Source organism: Vanellus vanellus, assembly GCF_965231255.1.
Source record: "Vanellus vanellus genome assembly, chromosome: 4".
Lineage (NCBI taxonomy): Eukaryota > Metazoa > Chordata > Aves > Charadriiformes > Charadriidae > Vanellus > Vanellus vanellus.
Genome location: NC_138909.1, coordinates 34962720 through 34979753, shown reverse-complemented (window position 1 = coordinate 34979753; position 17034 = coordinate 34962720). Strand labels below are relative to the sequence as shown.

The following is a 17034-nucleotide window of genomic DNA, read 5'->3' as shown; positions in this document are numbered from 1 at the left end:
GAAGGAGAATCAGCTTAACATAAGGAAGATTAAGATACACTGGCACTGAAACTGCCACACGCTTGAAAGAATCCTTATTTTTGGTTGTTCTTCTCCTTTAATGGTACTTTCATCTATGGCTTTTGTCCCTTGCTGGAGAGCACCTCTCTTGCCTCAGTATCTCCACCCCATCGCCAGTGGTTATGTTGCCAGAGCAAAGAACAGCAGACTCACAGGAAACAGATTAAAGCAATTTCCCTGTGCCATGTCCCACACAGGCTGTGTCGTTCCCCTGCAATCCAGCTGCCAAACTGACTCACTCTCAGACCTGACTGGAGCTCAGGTTTTGTTCTGCAGAGTCTGGCACCAATATCTGTTTCATTCTTAGTCTTTGCAATGTGCCTTCTCCTTTACACTGAGGAGAACTCTGCTTTTTTGAGTTAGGCTCCAAAAATCCCAGTGCAGAGTTCCATTATTCTGCCCAGGGTCACAGGACTGAATATCTGAACTGCACAGATTTAACCCACCTGTGTAACTTGTGTCAAAGATGCATGTAAAGCAGAAGGCTGTATCTGCCTGTTCTCCAGGCATTTGAGAAAACAGGCCCCAAATCCAAGCCAACTCAACACACATGCCACCCCAGCATTTCCAAAGTCTCTACTAAAGCTTTTCGCCTTACCAAATCCAGCCCTGGATCTGGAATTTTGCAGCCTTTTGTGTTTCTACTTCTGTCACAAGCACAAAACTTTAAGCATTACTAAGAAGATCTCTGAACTTTAGCAAAAATTTTGAAACCCAAGGTCAGGACTTGTGTTGCATCAACCTACTGTGTGCTGTCAGCTTTGGTTTGCCACACTTCTTTATGTGAAAGAACAGTTCCTGTGCTGGCTTCCCCCAGCAGTTGTTTCATTACTTCTTTAACTGTTACAGCAGAAAAATAAGACGAGCGATAAACTCCAGACATAACCCATTCTAGGGAGAGTGGCTTCCCACATTAAGTCAAATTCTGCTCTTTTCCCCTGGTGACTCTTTTGTTCTTAAGCAATGACCATTTTATTTAACTCCCCAGACAAGCCCAGTAAAATTTGCTGCTCATAAGAAAGTGTCCCTGACTGGGTGCTGCTTCTGCGCCGTATTCAAGCAGGTTTTCCAGACACAGCAGAGTCCAAAGAAGGTGATGTTCCGAGGGGTGATCGGGGCAGCTGGCACAAGCAATGGGCTATGTTTCTGAGGGAGCTCAGCACTTAACCGGACGGGCCAGTTCTTGGATCCGAGCAGAACAAATTGCCTTCTTAGCAGTCTCCTTCACAGTGAAAGCATCTGGGTTGAATTGAACCGAGCCCATAGAAGGCCTGGGGGAGCGAGGACAGAGCTGGTCAATTCTGACTGGAGCAGGGCTAGCTCTCAAAGCTTCCTGCCAGCTGACACACCTCCACTTGAGACCTGCCCTTCCCTGTCAAGGGAGGACAAAAGCAGTTATGCCTCCGCTCCTGTCACCAGGACGATAGTGGGAGAGGGTGCCCTGTCTCTCACTGAAGCTGTCACAGCCACTACCCTCCCCCTCTGTGAAACATCCTCCCCACCAGTTCCTGCAGCTGGGGCTGAGGCCAGCTGCATCGTGCTGGGCAACATGAATGTGCTACACTGTGCCATGTGTCAGCTGGTTGCTTTTTAAAATTGCAATTAATAATTAAGAAATCCCAAACAGTAATTCCTACTGGAATTAGAAAGTTCCTATTTCTTCTCTTTTAATTCTCCTTCCACCTCACAAATGCTTTTTAAACCACAGTCTTTGTAGCATTAGCACGTTCTTCCATATAAAATCCATGCATTTGGGAAGTGGAAGAGCAGTGGCTTAATCACTCTGGCCAAACCCAAATCAGCAAGGTGCCACAGCCTGCACAAAATGGGCTGACAGTTGATCATTTCCTCACAGCAGGGAAGCAGCACCTACCTTTTGCAAGGCTGGGCCAGTTCCACGAGCCTTGGTGTGGCCACTGCGTTCTTTGCAGCCTTTGTCACTGGCCACTGAGCATCCCGTGAGGGCACATAGTCAGGATGCAATCTTTTTACCCTAGCCAGCTCCAGGGTCCGAGGGCTCGCAATTGCCTTTTGAGCAAACTTGGAAACCTGTGGAAGAATGGGGAGGAAGGTCCTTACAGGTATTCAAGGGTGACTAGCCTGAAACTCACTGTACCCAGGTTCACAGCCACTGGCCACACACAGATGGTACGCGGTCCTGTCCATAGCTGTGCTTGGCACCAGACAAGCCATGGAAGGAGAAATCACTGCCTGGCCAGTCCCACAACCTGCCCTCCAGCCTCCTCATACTCCTAGCCAATTGTCCAACCTATCCCCCGGCACTGGAGATCCCAATTAGAAACTCATCCATCTCTCCCCATCCCCACAACTGCAGGCTGGGCACAGGCCTGCCTTTCTCTGGCGATGTCTGCTGGGAGCCAATTCATGCTCTGGATAGAGGACGAGTCCTGCTCTCCAGCCCAGGAAGCAGCTATGTCAGCCTCACAGACAGCAGCAAATCCAGGGCTGCCATGAAGAGAGCCACCACCAACTGGGCACCCAGGTCCCTCCCCTCTGCCCAGCATCCCCGCCACGCATGGTCCTGGGTGACACTGCCTTACCGGACGGATGACAGATTCCAGAAAGCTGTGCTCATAGCAGCAGTTCACCTTCCTGACACAGGGCTCTGCGAGACGCTGCAACCGCAAGGATGCTCTGGCCAAGGCCGCAACTTTTGTAACCTGTGTTGGCACCTACATGGGTTCAGAATAGAGGAGGGATGTGCTGACACAGAGCTCGTCCACAGCAGCCCACAGGGACACACTCCCTCTCCAAATGGATGAGCACCCAGCACCCTTCCTCTGCAGATATGGTCACAAGAAGCAGCATTCTTATTTTCCCAGCACCCGTTATTTTTCTTTCAACCTAACTACAAGGTAATTTTGGCACTACTGGGATTTGTACACCTTATCCAATATTACTTTTTCCCCCAACTGTCGCCTACTCATAGCCAGGAGAGGAATGCCTGTAATGAGAGCCTGTGTAACCAGGTAAAAGTTCAGAGAGATTTCTTCCATAGGAGAAATATGGTTTTTTGTATTCATCTTCCTGGCTGAATCAAATAAATTCCTTGCTAAGGAGAGATGCTCAGATTTCAGGGTAAAAGTGCTGGTGCAGTTAACTGCATTCCTATGGCAAAAGTGATTTCTGTTCCAGCATGGGACAACTTCCCCTATTTTTCACAGGATTACTGATGCCAAGGCCTGCTCCAGCACAGCCTCCCTTATTTCCCAGCCCAGGGACTGCAGCCAGAAAATTTAGCCTTTGCCGTGGAAATGAGTGTAATCTGAGATTGCCCCAAGCCCTTTCACCCCTGCCAAAGCAATGACTCGCCTAAAAGGAGCCAGTTCAGAAATACATCCCTAAATTAGGCTTCTGGTAAAATGCTGTTAAAATATACATACTATTTGCAGGCTCATCCCTCCTATATAGACAGATAGGAGCACAGCTGCCCAACTACAAACATAACTGTACTCCCTAGGAGCTAAATAGGCCATTCCCATCAGGGTTCTCCACGTTCCCAGGCTGCTTTATCAGTGGATGCAACCCAGATTCCTCCCTTGGCTCTCCTGCTATTCTAGGCTGCTCCAGCCTGGCTGTTTTCTGTCTCTCAGGAGGGAGATTTTCAAAGACAGCATCTAACTCCAAAAAGGCAGCTTCTCTCAGTATCACAAACTGCACCAGAACCAGACAGCTTCTCGCCTCCATAACACACACTAGGCACATCCAGGGGCAGGGTACAGGGTGTAAAAACTCAGGACAATTTGCTGCATTGCTGTCACCTCCAAATCTCACTCAACCACCTGCTCACCTCTCTGGCCATCAGGAACTCTGGATGCAGCACCTTTGGCCGAGCAAGCTCCAGGATCCGTGGGGAGGCCTTATAGCTCAGTGCAGCTGGCGACACGGGCCACTCAGGGGACTGGCGAGGTCTGGAAGCAGAGAGTCACAGCACTGCCACCCACAGATATTCCCCCACACTGGCTAAACCAGGCTGCAGCTGGGATGTTTACGCCTCATGTTTGCTGCAGCAGAAGGCAGCTTTGTCTTGTGGCCATTCCCAGCGTAGAACCCACTTATCCCACAAGAGATTCCAGAGGTCCTAATCCCAGCATAGTCCCTGCTCTGCATTTTGCCCTCTGTTGTACCCACCCACTGTTCCTGTATTTGTTACTTTGAAGCTGCATTGATGGTACAGGGCCCAAGGGCCTACCTATAGCATCCTATAGGCTTTCTGACCTCTCACCTTTGCTGCAGGTAAGCAGCTTGTAATTTTTTAGGTTCAGACAACTTCAGCAGCCGATCAGAAGGGAAGCCAAAATCCACTAGTGAGGGACGGTCCCAGATCATTGATTTCCATCCAGAGCTGTACAAGAAGAGAAATGATGAGGAAGAGCACAGAAGAGTTAGTAAAAGACAACTGACAGAGAATATGATTCTGGCAGATGGCATCCTAAGTCTGGTTAAACATCCATGCCTGCTGCATGTACTAAAGTTGTCACCAGCGCGCATGGAAGAGCCATGAACAAATGGGCATTTACCCCTGAGATTTCCTGACTTCAGAGGTAAATGCTGTTTGCATATGAAGAGTCTTCTTTTAAGCACCCTCAGTGCATTGCTTTGAAAGTCTAGGCTTTTCCCTGGACCATTTCAAGAAGCCGCTCTACAACACAAACCTGGCAGCACCTCTGTGTTCAGTTCTGCAAGGTGCCAATTTAGAAACCTCTTTGTTGCAATGGCTTGTGCTCTTGCAGCTCCTTTCATTTTGGGATCTCCCCAGGCTTCCCTAGTCCATGCTCATCCAGCTTTCCATCAGCTACAGCTGTTGGCAGATGCCTGTCAGCACCAGGGAAGAGGTGAGCAGAGGTGAGCAGAAAGGCAGGAAGGGCTGTTAGATGGACACCATTAGTCAGTGGTAGAAACTCTCAGGAGGATGAGAGCCCCTGAACTGATGATAGTGGCAGAGGAGAGGAAACTATAGACACATGTGTCTTGACATTCCTCCAGGTACAGGAAAGCCAGGAGTGCAGCACAGTTTCATCTCCACTCTCATTGCTAGGACTGCCTATAGACTAGCAACCACCATCCTGTCTCCAAAAAAGCTTCATCCCCTCCAACAGAGCAACAGATTAGTTGTTTCAAGTAATGCAGCATCACCCTGCCCCACTGAAGTTTACATTTTTTTTACATAATTTTTCACTCCTATTCCCAAACATGGACTGCTTTGACTGGTTGTTCACCATGCAGTGACAGCAGAGGTTTAACTCAAAGCAAGAGAGATCTGGATTCCCTCTAGCCAGCAGGATGCTGCAAGATTTCTCTGTTCATAGCACTTCCTAACCTTTATGCTCAAGATTTAGACCAGGCTCCAAGAGGATGCAGGGAATCACTAATTGTGCCCAGGTTCCTATCTGGGCCCCAGTACAGACAGCAAACACTCTAGGGATGGACAGTCCCTCTGTACACACAGGTATGACACATACATGTTTCCATCAAGGCACACATGCATGAACACGATTGTCTCTGCTTCCAAGCTGAAGCAGATCTGTTGTTTTGTTTGGGTTTTGGTTTGTTTTTTTTTTTGTTACAGCAAAGGAACATGCTCCCATGTCCTTAGAGGCTGAGATCAAGGCTGGCTCTTATGGCAGCTGATCCAAACCCAGAGCTGTAATCAGACCAGCACCCACCATGTGTTGCAGAAGCCCTCCCCAGAGCCAGGAAGTGGGTATGAGGAAATAAAAGGGCACCAAAACTTAGCACCCCCCAAGTTCCTCTTCACTTTGGCAATCAAGCACTCAGGGTCACTATGCTCCCATAGCACTTTCTTCCCTGCTACAGATGGCCCCTGTTCCAAGCATCAGTACAGCCTGGTGGGTCTCAGCAGCATGGAGCTCCCTGTGGGGCAGCAGTGGCAGGAGAGGAGATGGCATTTCCCCTTCCCCTGGGACCCAGCATATCCCCGTGAATAGAGAGCACCATCTGAGCTGCCTCCTTCCCCAGGATCTGCTACCACACCACTGACCTGCACTGGTGCTTGCCATAATCTTGCTTGGGCTTGGCCAGTGCCACTGTTCTTGGGGATGGTTGAGCTGTCACAGCACCTCGGGAGAGGGTCCAGATCATCTCTTGGTTTCCCCATACAAGCCTAGTAATAACAGCAAGGGTGTGAAATTTTAGAAACATGCATAAGTGTGAAACGTGCTTGCCGGGGCTATCCTTCCCTGCCTAGGATGTGACAGACACACACACAGTTCCTATGGCTCCCCACAGCTGTAAAGTGCCACTGCCATCCCCTGAGCACTCACCTTCTCTGATATTGAATTTCCTAACACTGTCCAGGTGGTTGTTGTCAACTCAAAAAAAAGAGCCTTCAAGTGATGGGTCTGGTTTTACAGTTCCCAGTGGATGTGCAGAAAGGGTCGTTTCATTATATCTCTGAAACCCCTGGGGGAGTTTCATGATTGCATTTTTCTTGCCTCACCATTACCACCTAACTATACCACAAGTATGACAGTAAAAATAATAATAATGTTACGGTCAGGGTGTGCCATGGAAAGTGGGTGAGGTTTTTCAGCACGTTAGTGGTTACTCTCCCGTGCCCAGGGCAAATTTGGAGTTGCTCATCCCCCATTGAGAGGGAGGACACGGTGGGAGAGGGTACCAGGGCAGTCACAACAGGGAACAGCAGGATGATGGGTTTATGGAGCCTTTTTAAAGCAGAGTGACACCCATCCAGACAGTGGAGAAGAGATGTTACCAAGAGACTGTTGCCCTGGCTTATCAAACCATAGACTGACCCTGTAATGCAGACAGCAAGTCTGCTCCTAAAGCTTGGCTGTGTCCTCCAGGATACAGCAGTCTGCGGCTCCAACAAAGTCCGGTCCCCTTGCACCACAGCACCATCCCACCCCGCAGCATCTCAGTGGAGCAGCTCAGATGGGGCATCAAAGGCAAGACTCGGGTAAAGCCCAGTTTTTTGATTGAAAATAAGAAACAGCAAATTGAAGAGAGCCCCTCACACACTGAACATCTCAATCTGGCTTTTTGGAACCACTTCTGCTCTTGAGAGGAAAGCAGTAGCAAGACAAAGGCAAAGGCTCTGCACCTGCTGGGGCCCCATCAGTCACCAGCCCTGGAGCCAGGGCTGCCTAGGCACCTCCTTACCTGGGATCATTTGCACAAGCCGCTTTCTTGGGTTCTGCAAGTTCTTGTATCCTGTCAAAATTGCAGAAAAGCACAAACATGCCATTAAATGTACAGTTAAACCAACAAAGCCTAAAGAAGCTACTGCTGTACTCAAACCTACAACACACTCTTGAACCCCTGTGCCTTTGTGAGGCATACCTTGTGAGAGTGCGTTTAAGGGATTTCACTCTCCGAGTAATTTTCCATACGCTTAATCTGGTGAACTCACCAGCCTATGGATTTTTGTGCGATCTCTTGGATTGCAGAGACACGAATTTGCAATTCCGCCCCCACTGCAGGGTCCCTTTGGGACATGGCAGGGAGAGGGGGAAGGTACTTTTCTGGTTAATAACATGCCATGTAACCTCAGCAGGTAGAAGATGGATTATCTCCCAGCCTACAGGAGCCCAGATAAACAAACACCTGTTATCAACACTCTTGTGGTTTAGTAAAAGGCACCATGGAGACAGCACTGTTCCCACGTGGCTTTAGAAGCACAGGTGAAGACAAATAAAAGAAAATTATCATTTTATTTCAGTCCATTTAGCACAGAGGTCTTAGATGCTACAGAGACACAGGAATATACACGGTCTGTGCCCTAGAAGCAGCACTGAAAATGTTTTTTCTGAATATTGATCAGACCAAAACCTTTCAGGAAGGTCAGATATCGCTGTCTGCTCCTGCTGCTCAGGCTTCCCAGGCCTGAAACCACAGTGCCTGGGAAGCGCTTGTGCTTTGTGACCCTCGGTACAAAGAGAAAGACAAGACAATGTCAGTGCCACAAGTGCATTGCAGAACTCCCTGGTGTCACGGATCAAGCCCATATCCACCCATTGGGGCTGCAGGTGCCTGCTCCCAGCCAGCTGGGGAACAACCACACGATGCAGGCAGCTGTGGAAGTGCCCCACCATGGAAAAAGCACAGAAGGTGAAAGCCTGGGACATTGCTTCCCTGCTTAGTATCATCCAGCAATAAGGCAGCATAGCCCTAGAGAGGCGCAGGGACAGCAATAGAGAGAGGTGTTTGCTGACAGAAAACAGTCTGTGCTTGGGGGACACACCTGTGGTTTCTCTGATGGGGCCGATACCGCTAGTGAGATGCTGAGCCCCAGTAAACACTTGCCAGCACCACAGAGACCCTTGCAATGGTGAACTGCTGTTAGAGCATCCTCGCTGCACACTCCCTGTCAGACACCTGCTGATTTATCTCCTTGTCACACCTAACTGCTGGTCACAACACTGCAAACACGGCTCCCACTGAGATCCCAGAGGGAACTGCCTGTGGGACTTTGGCTCCCTGCCACCAGTTCAAGACAGAACATGCTCAGGAAAGAAAACGTCACTTCAGGAGCTAAAAACCAGTTTCAGCTGTTCATTCCCAAGCAGCTCACCAGATGCTTTTCCTTGCAAAGGTGTAAGTGGGTGAAGGATTACCATGCAGTGGTCCTCCCCTCCCCAGCCGAGCTGCATCGCAGTGCTGGCACCCTCTCCTTGCAGGCAGGCTCATTGCTTTGTCTCCACCGCTGGCACAGATCCACCACATAGCCACAGCCAAACCTAGCACAGGGTGGACGTGGCCCTAGTGCCCCACACCGCTGGCTTGGACACTGCTGTGCAAAGCTTTTGTCATGAGCCAGCCAAGGGACGAGTCACACGTGTCCAAATCAGGTCCCACAACTCACTTGACAATCGTTCAGTTTTTTTTTTTCCCAATTACAAAAATAGATGACTTTCTACTCTTTCATCAAGGCAAAAGCTACGGACAGACAGGCATACCCACACAGGATGCATCTGCAGCAGCTCTGCAACTTGAAGGACAAGGGGACAGCCCTGGGGGAGCCTTTGCCCTTTGGTCCTCCTCATCCTTCCCAGCAGGCAAAGGGTTCAAGGCCTGGCTCCAGCCAGACACAGAAACACATCCCCTTCGCTGCCTGAGCTCATCCATACGCATTGCTTAAGGGGGATCAACTCCTCTGAGAACAATTCCTTGTAAAGCAAAGGGTCACAGCTTCCGTTTTGAAGGGGCAGGATGGTCAGACGTTGTTTGTCATGAGAAGCAGCGGGAAGGGCAAAACCAGGCATCATTTCCTCTGTCTGTTTATCACAGCGTTATCCGATATACTGACTCACTGCTCAGCGTAAATCCCCCACGGAGCCCTCCCCAGGAGACATGGGGAATGGCCCGGACCCCCAAGCCAGGAGGCCGGGGCTGGGAGGGTTTCTTACCTGTCACGTGAACGTGCAGACAAGTAACAAGAAACTGCAAAGACAAGAAGAGGGAAATTTAAAAGCTTGGTAACACTTTGCAGCCGGGGCTGTCTACAATTTGGCGTGAAATAATCACAAGGCAGATGAAGCTTGTGCGTCTCCGGAGGACAACGCAATTGCTTGGCAGCTATTTGCACCGTTTTTCCCGGGTCCCTCCCCGGTGCAGCTGCACAGCGATGCACTGGCAGGTGAAGGGGCTGCTCCCCTCCGGGTGGGTGCCGGCAGCACCCCCAGCACCACCTCCCCTCACCAGCATCCTCCTCCTCATGGGACAAGCACCAGCGGCCACTGCTGACCTGCGGGCTCCCAACTGCCTCAGTGCGGCCACCCCTTGTCATCGCCTTAGATAACATCCAAGGGCACGTTTTGAGAGCCCGGGGGAGCCGCAGCTGTATTAAACTGGGACTCCGCAGCAGTACAAAACGAGCCGCCATGTTTTAAAGGGGGGGGCGGGGGGCAGTAAAACCAGAGACGTGGTGATACCGATACCGGTGCTGTGGGTTAAACCAGGCGCGATTTCACCAGGGAGCCCCGCACTCCCCACACCCCATGGCGGCAACGGCCTCCCGAGGGGCACTGCCATCGCTGTGCCCAAGCAGGCGCTCTCAGCCGTGCTGCCAACTGCCGGCCATGCCCGGGAGCCCTCCACGGCGGCCGATCCCCGCCGCGGGGCACGGGGTAGCCGCCGCCTGAGCGAGACGGCGGGACCCTCCCCCGCCAAGGGCCGCTGCCCCCGGTAGGCTTCCACCGCCCCTTCCCCACCCACCGCCGCGCCGGCCTGCAGCCACCATGGCTCCCGCCGCCACGGCAACGGCGGCGCCCGCGGCTGAGGGAACCAACGGCTCCCGCTCCTGCTGCGGGGGGGCCCGGGCACCCCGCCGGTTGCGGCTGCGGCGGAAGGCTGAGGCTGGTGGGCAGGGCTCCTCAGAGCGGGGCGGCTGGGCACCCGGCCCTCGAGGAGGGGTGGAAGGGCCCAGGAAAAGGCCGGGAGGGTCTGCTGCAGCGCTCCTTGTTCGGGTAAATGAAGGCCAGACCACTGTTTAGAGTAAAATTGTCTGCTTTATGCACCCGTTCCAAAGGACAAAGCTGTAAAACCCTCAACACAATAAATGCGGTTGCAGAACAGGTCCTTTACAGATGATTACGAGGACACTGGGACAGTGACCGGTGCCAGCAACTCCCCGCCCTCACCTGCTGCGCTAACAGGAATCACTTTCAAAAAACAACAGTTTTTTCACATGAAAGAGTGCTTGCTCAGGGACAACCTGGGTTAAACCGAAATAAGCAGGACTCTTCCACCTGTGGTGCCAATTTAACTTAAATGCTTCCCATCACTACCTTAAATTATACTGTTTTGGTCTTTCCCTGTAGGCAAAGAAACAATGCCTTACCACTTTCATTTTCTTGTTCTTACCCACAAAAGAAGCAGTTACCAACCCAATTTCCACAGAATACTAATTTAACACTTCCTTTAAAACCAGCTCCAATAGAGAGCAACAAAAATTGTCACTGTCAAAAATAGTAGTTGCAGCACTTTAAATTGCTGACACTGTCAAGAGGTGAGGTCTCATATTTAACAGAACACCACTGTTAACAAGGCTCTGTAAAACCCGTGAAGTAAACATATTTCAATTTAAGCCTGAGACATCAGGTTAAATTCTCTGGATACAGCTTTGTTCCACTGAAGTCAATGCTTGATTCCCACCTAGCAAGAAGACATCTCAGCCCATCTAAGCTATATATCCCCTTAACTGTGCTGCCTTGAGACTAATTTTCCCCTACAAATATGCTAAAAAATAGACTACTTTTCAAACGTATTTTCAAACCACTATAAATTAGATTTTCTTACCAACTAGAGATCATTTTCAGAGGAATTACACACCCACAAGGAAAAAATATCTGTACATTTCAGTCACCACACGGCAAACTGACCATACACTAACACCTCATCTCCCTCAGCTGCACACGTCATGCTGTAGGGAAAGAGCTGTCACTGTGCTTCCAGAACCAGCTGCGCTATCAGCTCCTTGGCATCCATCATGCTGGAGGAGATCTCGGAGCCGTCCTCTGCCACATGGGTACCAATCAAGAACATCTTCCTCTCATCCCCAATATCAGACAGAGCCAGAGCATCATGGATGTCGGTGATGCAATATGCACCTTCGAGGTCCTGATACACAAAAACAAAATGAGCCTGTTAGTTGCAAGAAGTGATGGCAGCATTCCTGCATCACAAGAGGTGGCGGCACCATTCCCGCTTGGAGCCACTACCTTTGTCCAGGGAGGGGAAGGGTCTCAAAGGCTCTGTGGGCACCATTCTTAAGTACCTTCTATGAGATCAAGTTCCCATGCCCTAAAATGGGGAAAAAATGTTTATCCTTAACCTAATTTCTTCCCAAAGAAATAAGGGTACAGTTCTGTTTCTAATAATTCCAGTGTTTCTGATAATAATGTATGTAAGACTACCTGTACAAGGCAGACAAAAGTCTTGCTGGCCCAAGACCCCAGGAGCCGAGCAGAGTTACAAGAACAGGGCAAACACACAACAGTCATTCCCTACCTACCTTCTCAGCCACCAGTGTTTCTGACTCTGGGACCTAGAGAATCAGTAGTAGCGTTTGTGTTTGATGAAGCCAAAGCCTGCACTTGCATTCAGAAGTAACACAAGGAAATACTAGTAACATGCCTAAGTTACTAGAAATTTAGGAGGTAACAGCATAGAGCAAACCAAGCACACAGCCCTCATAAAAGGAAATGTGGGCTTAAAAACCCTGGGCTGTTCTGTTCTGTGACTGTGCCACAGGCAAAACTCTATTCCAGGTCGTTGACACTTCCACAAAGATCTTAGGAGAAAGCACTGTCTGGTAAAGAAAGCTTCTCTTCTCTCATGCTTCAGCAGCAGCCTTAGGAGCAACCAACCAGATAATCTGAAGCCAAAAAACAGTGCTTCACTTTGCGGCTGCTGCTAGGTAAACATTCAGAAGAGAAACCTAACTCCACGTTTAACTGTGGTCTCCCTTGCAGCTCTCAAACCCTGCAGCTCTACAACAGTTCTCACCATTATTTCCACCCACAGCTCTGACTGCACTGTCTCCAAGCACAGGACCTGCATCTTGCAGGTCCAAAAAGTCAACCTCAGATTATTTTCTTTTGCGTCCAGCAGATGTCCCAGAAAGACCCCCCAGCTCCCAGACGTGTGGCCTCCTTAAATGCATGAAGCCTCCTTTGAAAGGTGTTGTTGCCAGCTGCTGCCAGCCCAAGCTCAGCTAGCAGCAGGGAACTCTTACCTGCTTGTTGGCCAGAACCACCACCGGCAGGGTGGAGTTGTTCTGGATCAGTTGATGAAGCAGCTGTTTCGCCACAGGCAGTCGGGCATGATCAGCCGAGTCCACGACATAGATTAGCAACAGCACTTTGGGCAGGTACATCTTCCAGTATGAACGAAGAGATTCACTGCCCCCGACTGGAAGAGAAGACAGCAGCACAGGATTCACCAAGTAATCCAAGCAGCACCGCTTCCAGAGGTGCAGACAGCAGGCCCTGGGCTGAAAACCCAAAGTATTTGGGTGACCAAAAACTCAAAGTATTTGGGCTACTGTATACGAGGCTGGAAACAGCTTTGTTTTCCCCAGTCAAGTCCGATGCAGGCACATGTGCATGCTCGGAGGGTGGGGTGGGGGGGTGGGAGGAGTCTTTCGTTTTAAGATCTTATTTTGAGAGGATTCCGGGCTCAATTTCCTTATGGTTGCTTTCTGCCTTGTTAGTTCTTGCTATCAAGCTAGTAGGGAGAGCAGAAAGAGGTTCAGCATCCATAAACACCATGTGAGAATGTCCCCAAATAGCCTATCTCTGCATGCCCGTCTCATCTTAAGACAAAGCAAGCCTACAATTGCCAAAGAAGAAATTTAGCTCTGAGGTAGGGAGGGCTCTCATCAGGTTTGTATGACACTAGGGACTAGTTCAAAACTCCCACAGCTTTCACATCCTTTGCACAGGATACATTTCTACCTGACCCCTTTGCTGCTGGATACAGAGGAAATCTGTCCTCCTTCAAAACCAGATCTTATAACAATTCTGTGGTGAAACCATATACAGCAAGTTGCCTGAGATTGTTCTTCTCGTCCAGGGACAAAAAGAGTTTGGTAGTTTGCTGAGTTTGATAGGAGCAGGAGTAGCAACAGTATATGAAGTATTTCATAAGCGTTTTCAGTTCTCCAGGTCTTCTAGGTACACTGCAGAACCACTCGCTCAAGAGTACTGAGGTGCTCAAAAGGCATGGATGAGTCCCGCAAATGCAGCAAGTTTTCAAAGCAATACATCTGGGGTTCCCTATAATTGCCTCCTACCTTATACAGAAGCTCTTTTCAAAGCTGACTTGCTAGTCAGCCACCTTTTACTGCCCTCAGTGACTCTGCTCCGTTTCCAAGCAATTTTGCTTTCACTTAAGTCAAAATGATTAAGTAGTTTCTGGAACATAGAAAGGGAAGCAACATTTCTCACTAGGGCAGGTCTGACTCTTCTTCAAGAGTCCCAGAGTATCTGCAGGCAGAATCGCAAGTCTGCCCCTGTGGAAAGGAGCCAAAGGGCTGCGGCTGACACGTCACGCTTGGGACAGATGCCTCTGATTCTGTACTGTGACGTGGGGGCTCAACACCGTTCCCTTTGTTAAGTGCATTCATGCATAGCATAACCCAGGGGTCAGCCACCTCACAGAGAATATTTTTCTTTCCCAAACCACTAGGAGCTCAGCAGAAGCCAGGAGCTCCTATCCCTTGCAAAGGCAAGATACCTCCCACTTATCTATACGATGGTACAAAGAAAAAGTTTTCTATCTGTCTAAGCCAGCAAAATAAAAACCCTACTGCCTGATGATCACCTTGTGCCACGTGATCACAGCAGAGGCTGCTGACCCCTGGGCTACACAATGGTACAGACTGAGTAAGTAACCAGATTAGAGAGCCATGCACGGATTTACCTGGCTGAAACTGGCCTGAGACATTTCATTTCCCATGGGTCAGATCGCAGCCATCACATCTCAGTCACTACCAACCTGGACCAGAGAGGGAAGGACAACTCAGAAACAACGGTTCTGCTGTGGGTTGCACAGCACTGGGCCAAGGCCACCCCCCAGGGCAGGAACAGAGATACTGTGGGTTCCTCTGGACTCAGGTAAGCAAAGCACCTTCCAGTAGGAGACACAGGTTTCTTAAACCTACTAGGAGAGGGGCACAGACTGCAAGCATCTCTGGAGAGATGATTTCCCTGAGACACCACAGAGACACCTACGGTAGTAGGACTGGGAATGAAACTCCACCTTAGTGGCCTCATCCTCACATCCCAAAGACTTACCTGGGAACAGCACAACTCCGTATAGGCCTGCTGACAAAGGTACAGAGGTGTCCTTGGGCTGGCTGCCAACTAAGCCAGTCAAGCACTGGTACAGCACAGTGCAGAAACAGCAGGAAGCAAAGGGCAGCTTCTGCCTCCACAGAAGGCAGGCATCGATGACACTAGGATATCAGCCTCTCTGTACCAGGGACTGACCTGACACCAGGGTCTCTACCTTCCCCATCAGCTAGCTGCACCTAGAAACAGCTGTGACACCTCAAAAGCATCACAGGAGACACTCTCTGCAGGCACAGATGATACCCAAAGACATGGGCAACACAGAAAATTTAGCGAAAACCTACAGGCATTCAAAAGCCACTAAAGACTAGAAAATAGCATTTATGAGGCTTTTGAACAAAAAGCATACCAAGCTTTTCTCTTCCTCCTCTCTTCTTTCACCTTATTATTTCCTCCTCTTCTGCTCTTGCCCTTTGCCAGGCATGAGCACCAAGGAGAAGCTGGACAACACACAACAGCTATCGATCACAACACAGGGCTTCCCGGGGAAACTTCTGCTCCAGGTGGTTTCACACAGACTTGTTATCCTTCCCTCTCCGGGACACCTCCCAGGAGGACCTGCCTGAACAAACACAGATGCCCCTCTAACATCAGTACATCATCTCCTTCAAGAAGTGGGGTGGGATAGCAGAATCCCCAAGCAGAAAATAATCACAACCTCACATTACCAGAGCAGGCACAAGGGAATATGCGGGTTTTAAAATACAGGGCCGATGCCCGGGGCACAGGACAGGGATTTATTTTATATTCTGTACTAAACCAGGTCCACTCACTCTCCAGGAACTCCATGTGGGACTCTTCGGTGTTGACGCAGATGGCGTTGAAGCCCTCGGTGGGAGCCATGCTGCGCTTGACGTGGTTAGTTGCCAGGCAGTGGAGAACACTGGTCTTCCCAGCCCCATCCAGGCCCAGTACCAGTATCTGCTTGCTGTGTCCTTTACCCTGCAAAGCGAGGGGCGGCACGCTTAGCCGGGCAGCTGGAGCAGGTGCAAAGCTTAGCAGGGCTGAGGGGAAAAAGGAGGCGTAACAAGGGCTCTCGAAGGAACAGCAAAAGCCCCTTTACGGTGAAGAGGGAGAAGGTGTCTGCCGGGCTCCTGCGGTACAAGGTCGGGCCCGCAGCGCCGGCCAGGCCAAGGGAAGCCCGGGACACCCGCCGGCCCCGGCCCGACCGCAGGCGACCGGGGAGGAAGGCGGAGAGCGCGGCCGCGGCCTGCCCGCCCGCCCGCCGTGGGCCCCGCCGCCCGGCCCCGGGCCCCACCGCGCTGGCGGGAAGCGCGGGGGGGAGGTCACGGCAGGGCCGAGGGGCCCGTTGGCACCGAGTCGGGCGGGGGCGGCGCAGCCCCACCGAGACGCCCCTTCGGCGTTCCCCGACCCAAAGGCCTCACCCGCTGCCCCCACCCGGCCCCGGTACCTGATCGGCGGCAGCAGCGGCCGTGGCGGCATGGCGGGCGGCGGGCGGCGCGGCCCGGCTGCGCAGGCGGGCCCAGGCCCAGGCCGCCACGGCCGCGCCGCCCGCCACGGCCAGCGCCGCCCCGCACAGCGCGGCGGGCCGCGGGCGGGTGGTCATGGCCGCCCCGCTCCGCTCGGCGGCCGGCGGCGTGCAGGGACAGGCGGACACAGGCAGCGAGGTCCCCCTGCAGAGCCTACGCGCGGAGACGGCTCCCCCTGCAGCCCTGAACGCACGGCTGCCGCCGCATCAGCTGGGCTCTCAGCAGCGAGCTGAGAACGTCCTCGGTAAAAAAGAGTGAGCCGTTCAACAAGGCGCCTTTTGCTTTCCCCGCAGCTGCTGCTGCTGCTGCCCTCTCCTCCCCCTCCACAACGGGACTGTGCCCAGCTTTCTTCTACCCGGGCATCCATCTCCCGGGCAAGTGGTCAAGGCACTGTCCTGGCAGCATGGTCAGGGCTCCAGCAGTGCCACAAAGTCAGCATTGCCATCTGGTCAGCGTCTCAGCCAGGTGCAACCAGAGGAGACGCCTAGAGAACACGGAGTTGCATTCTCCACCAGTTTCTCCTCTCTCCCCATCACCCTCCAGAAACCGCATGGCTGCGGGACAGTGCTCTCTCCTGCAGTCACCAGCTGCTGGCTAAGAGGAGGTACATCACCCAGGCAAGTCAT

General features: G+C 51.4%; 1 protein-coding gene across 2 annotated transcripts; it reads right to left on the bottom strand.

The window, feature by feature from the left end:
- Positions 1–6167: 6167 nt before the first annotated feature.
- Positions 6168–16485, bottom strand: ARL9 (ARF like GTPase 9; the record flags this gene model as incomplete). 2 transcript variants are annotated; one of them, XR_014269162.1, is made up of 7 exons in its annotated part: positions 6168–6205; positions 7225–7275; positions 9471–9504; positions 11362–11682; positions 12800–12975; positions 15692–15860; positions 16330–16485. XR_014269162.1 is itself a non-coding variant. In XM_082482860.1 (4 exons), the coding sequence occupies 4 exons, from the start codon at positions 16483–16485 to the stop codon at positions 11503–11505; spliced, it is 681 nt and encodes a 226-aa protein (XP_082338986.1). In that variant the 3' UTR covers positions 10552–11502. The 2 variants fall into 2 exon arrangements, 1 of the variants encoding a protein (XP_082338986.1); XM_082482860.1 differs by lacking the exons at positions 6168–6205; positions 7225–7275; positions 9471–9504 and having other exon boundaries at positions 10552–11682.
- Between the last annotated feature and the right edge of the window lie 549 nt (positions 16486–17034).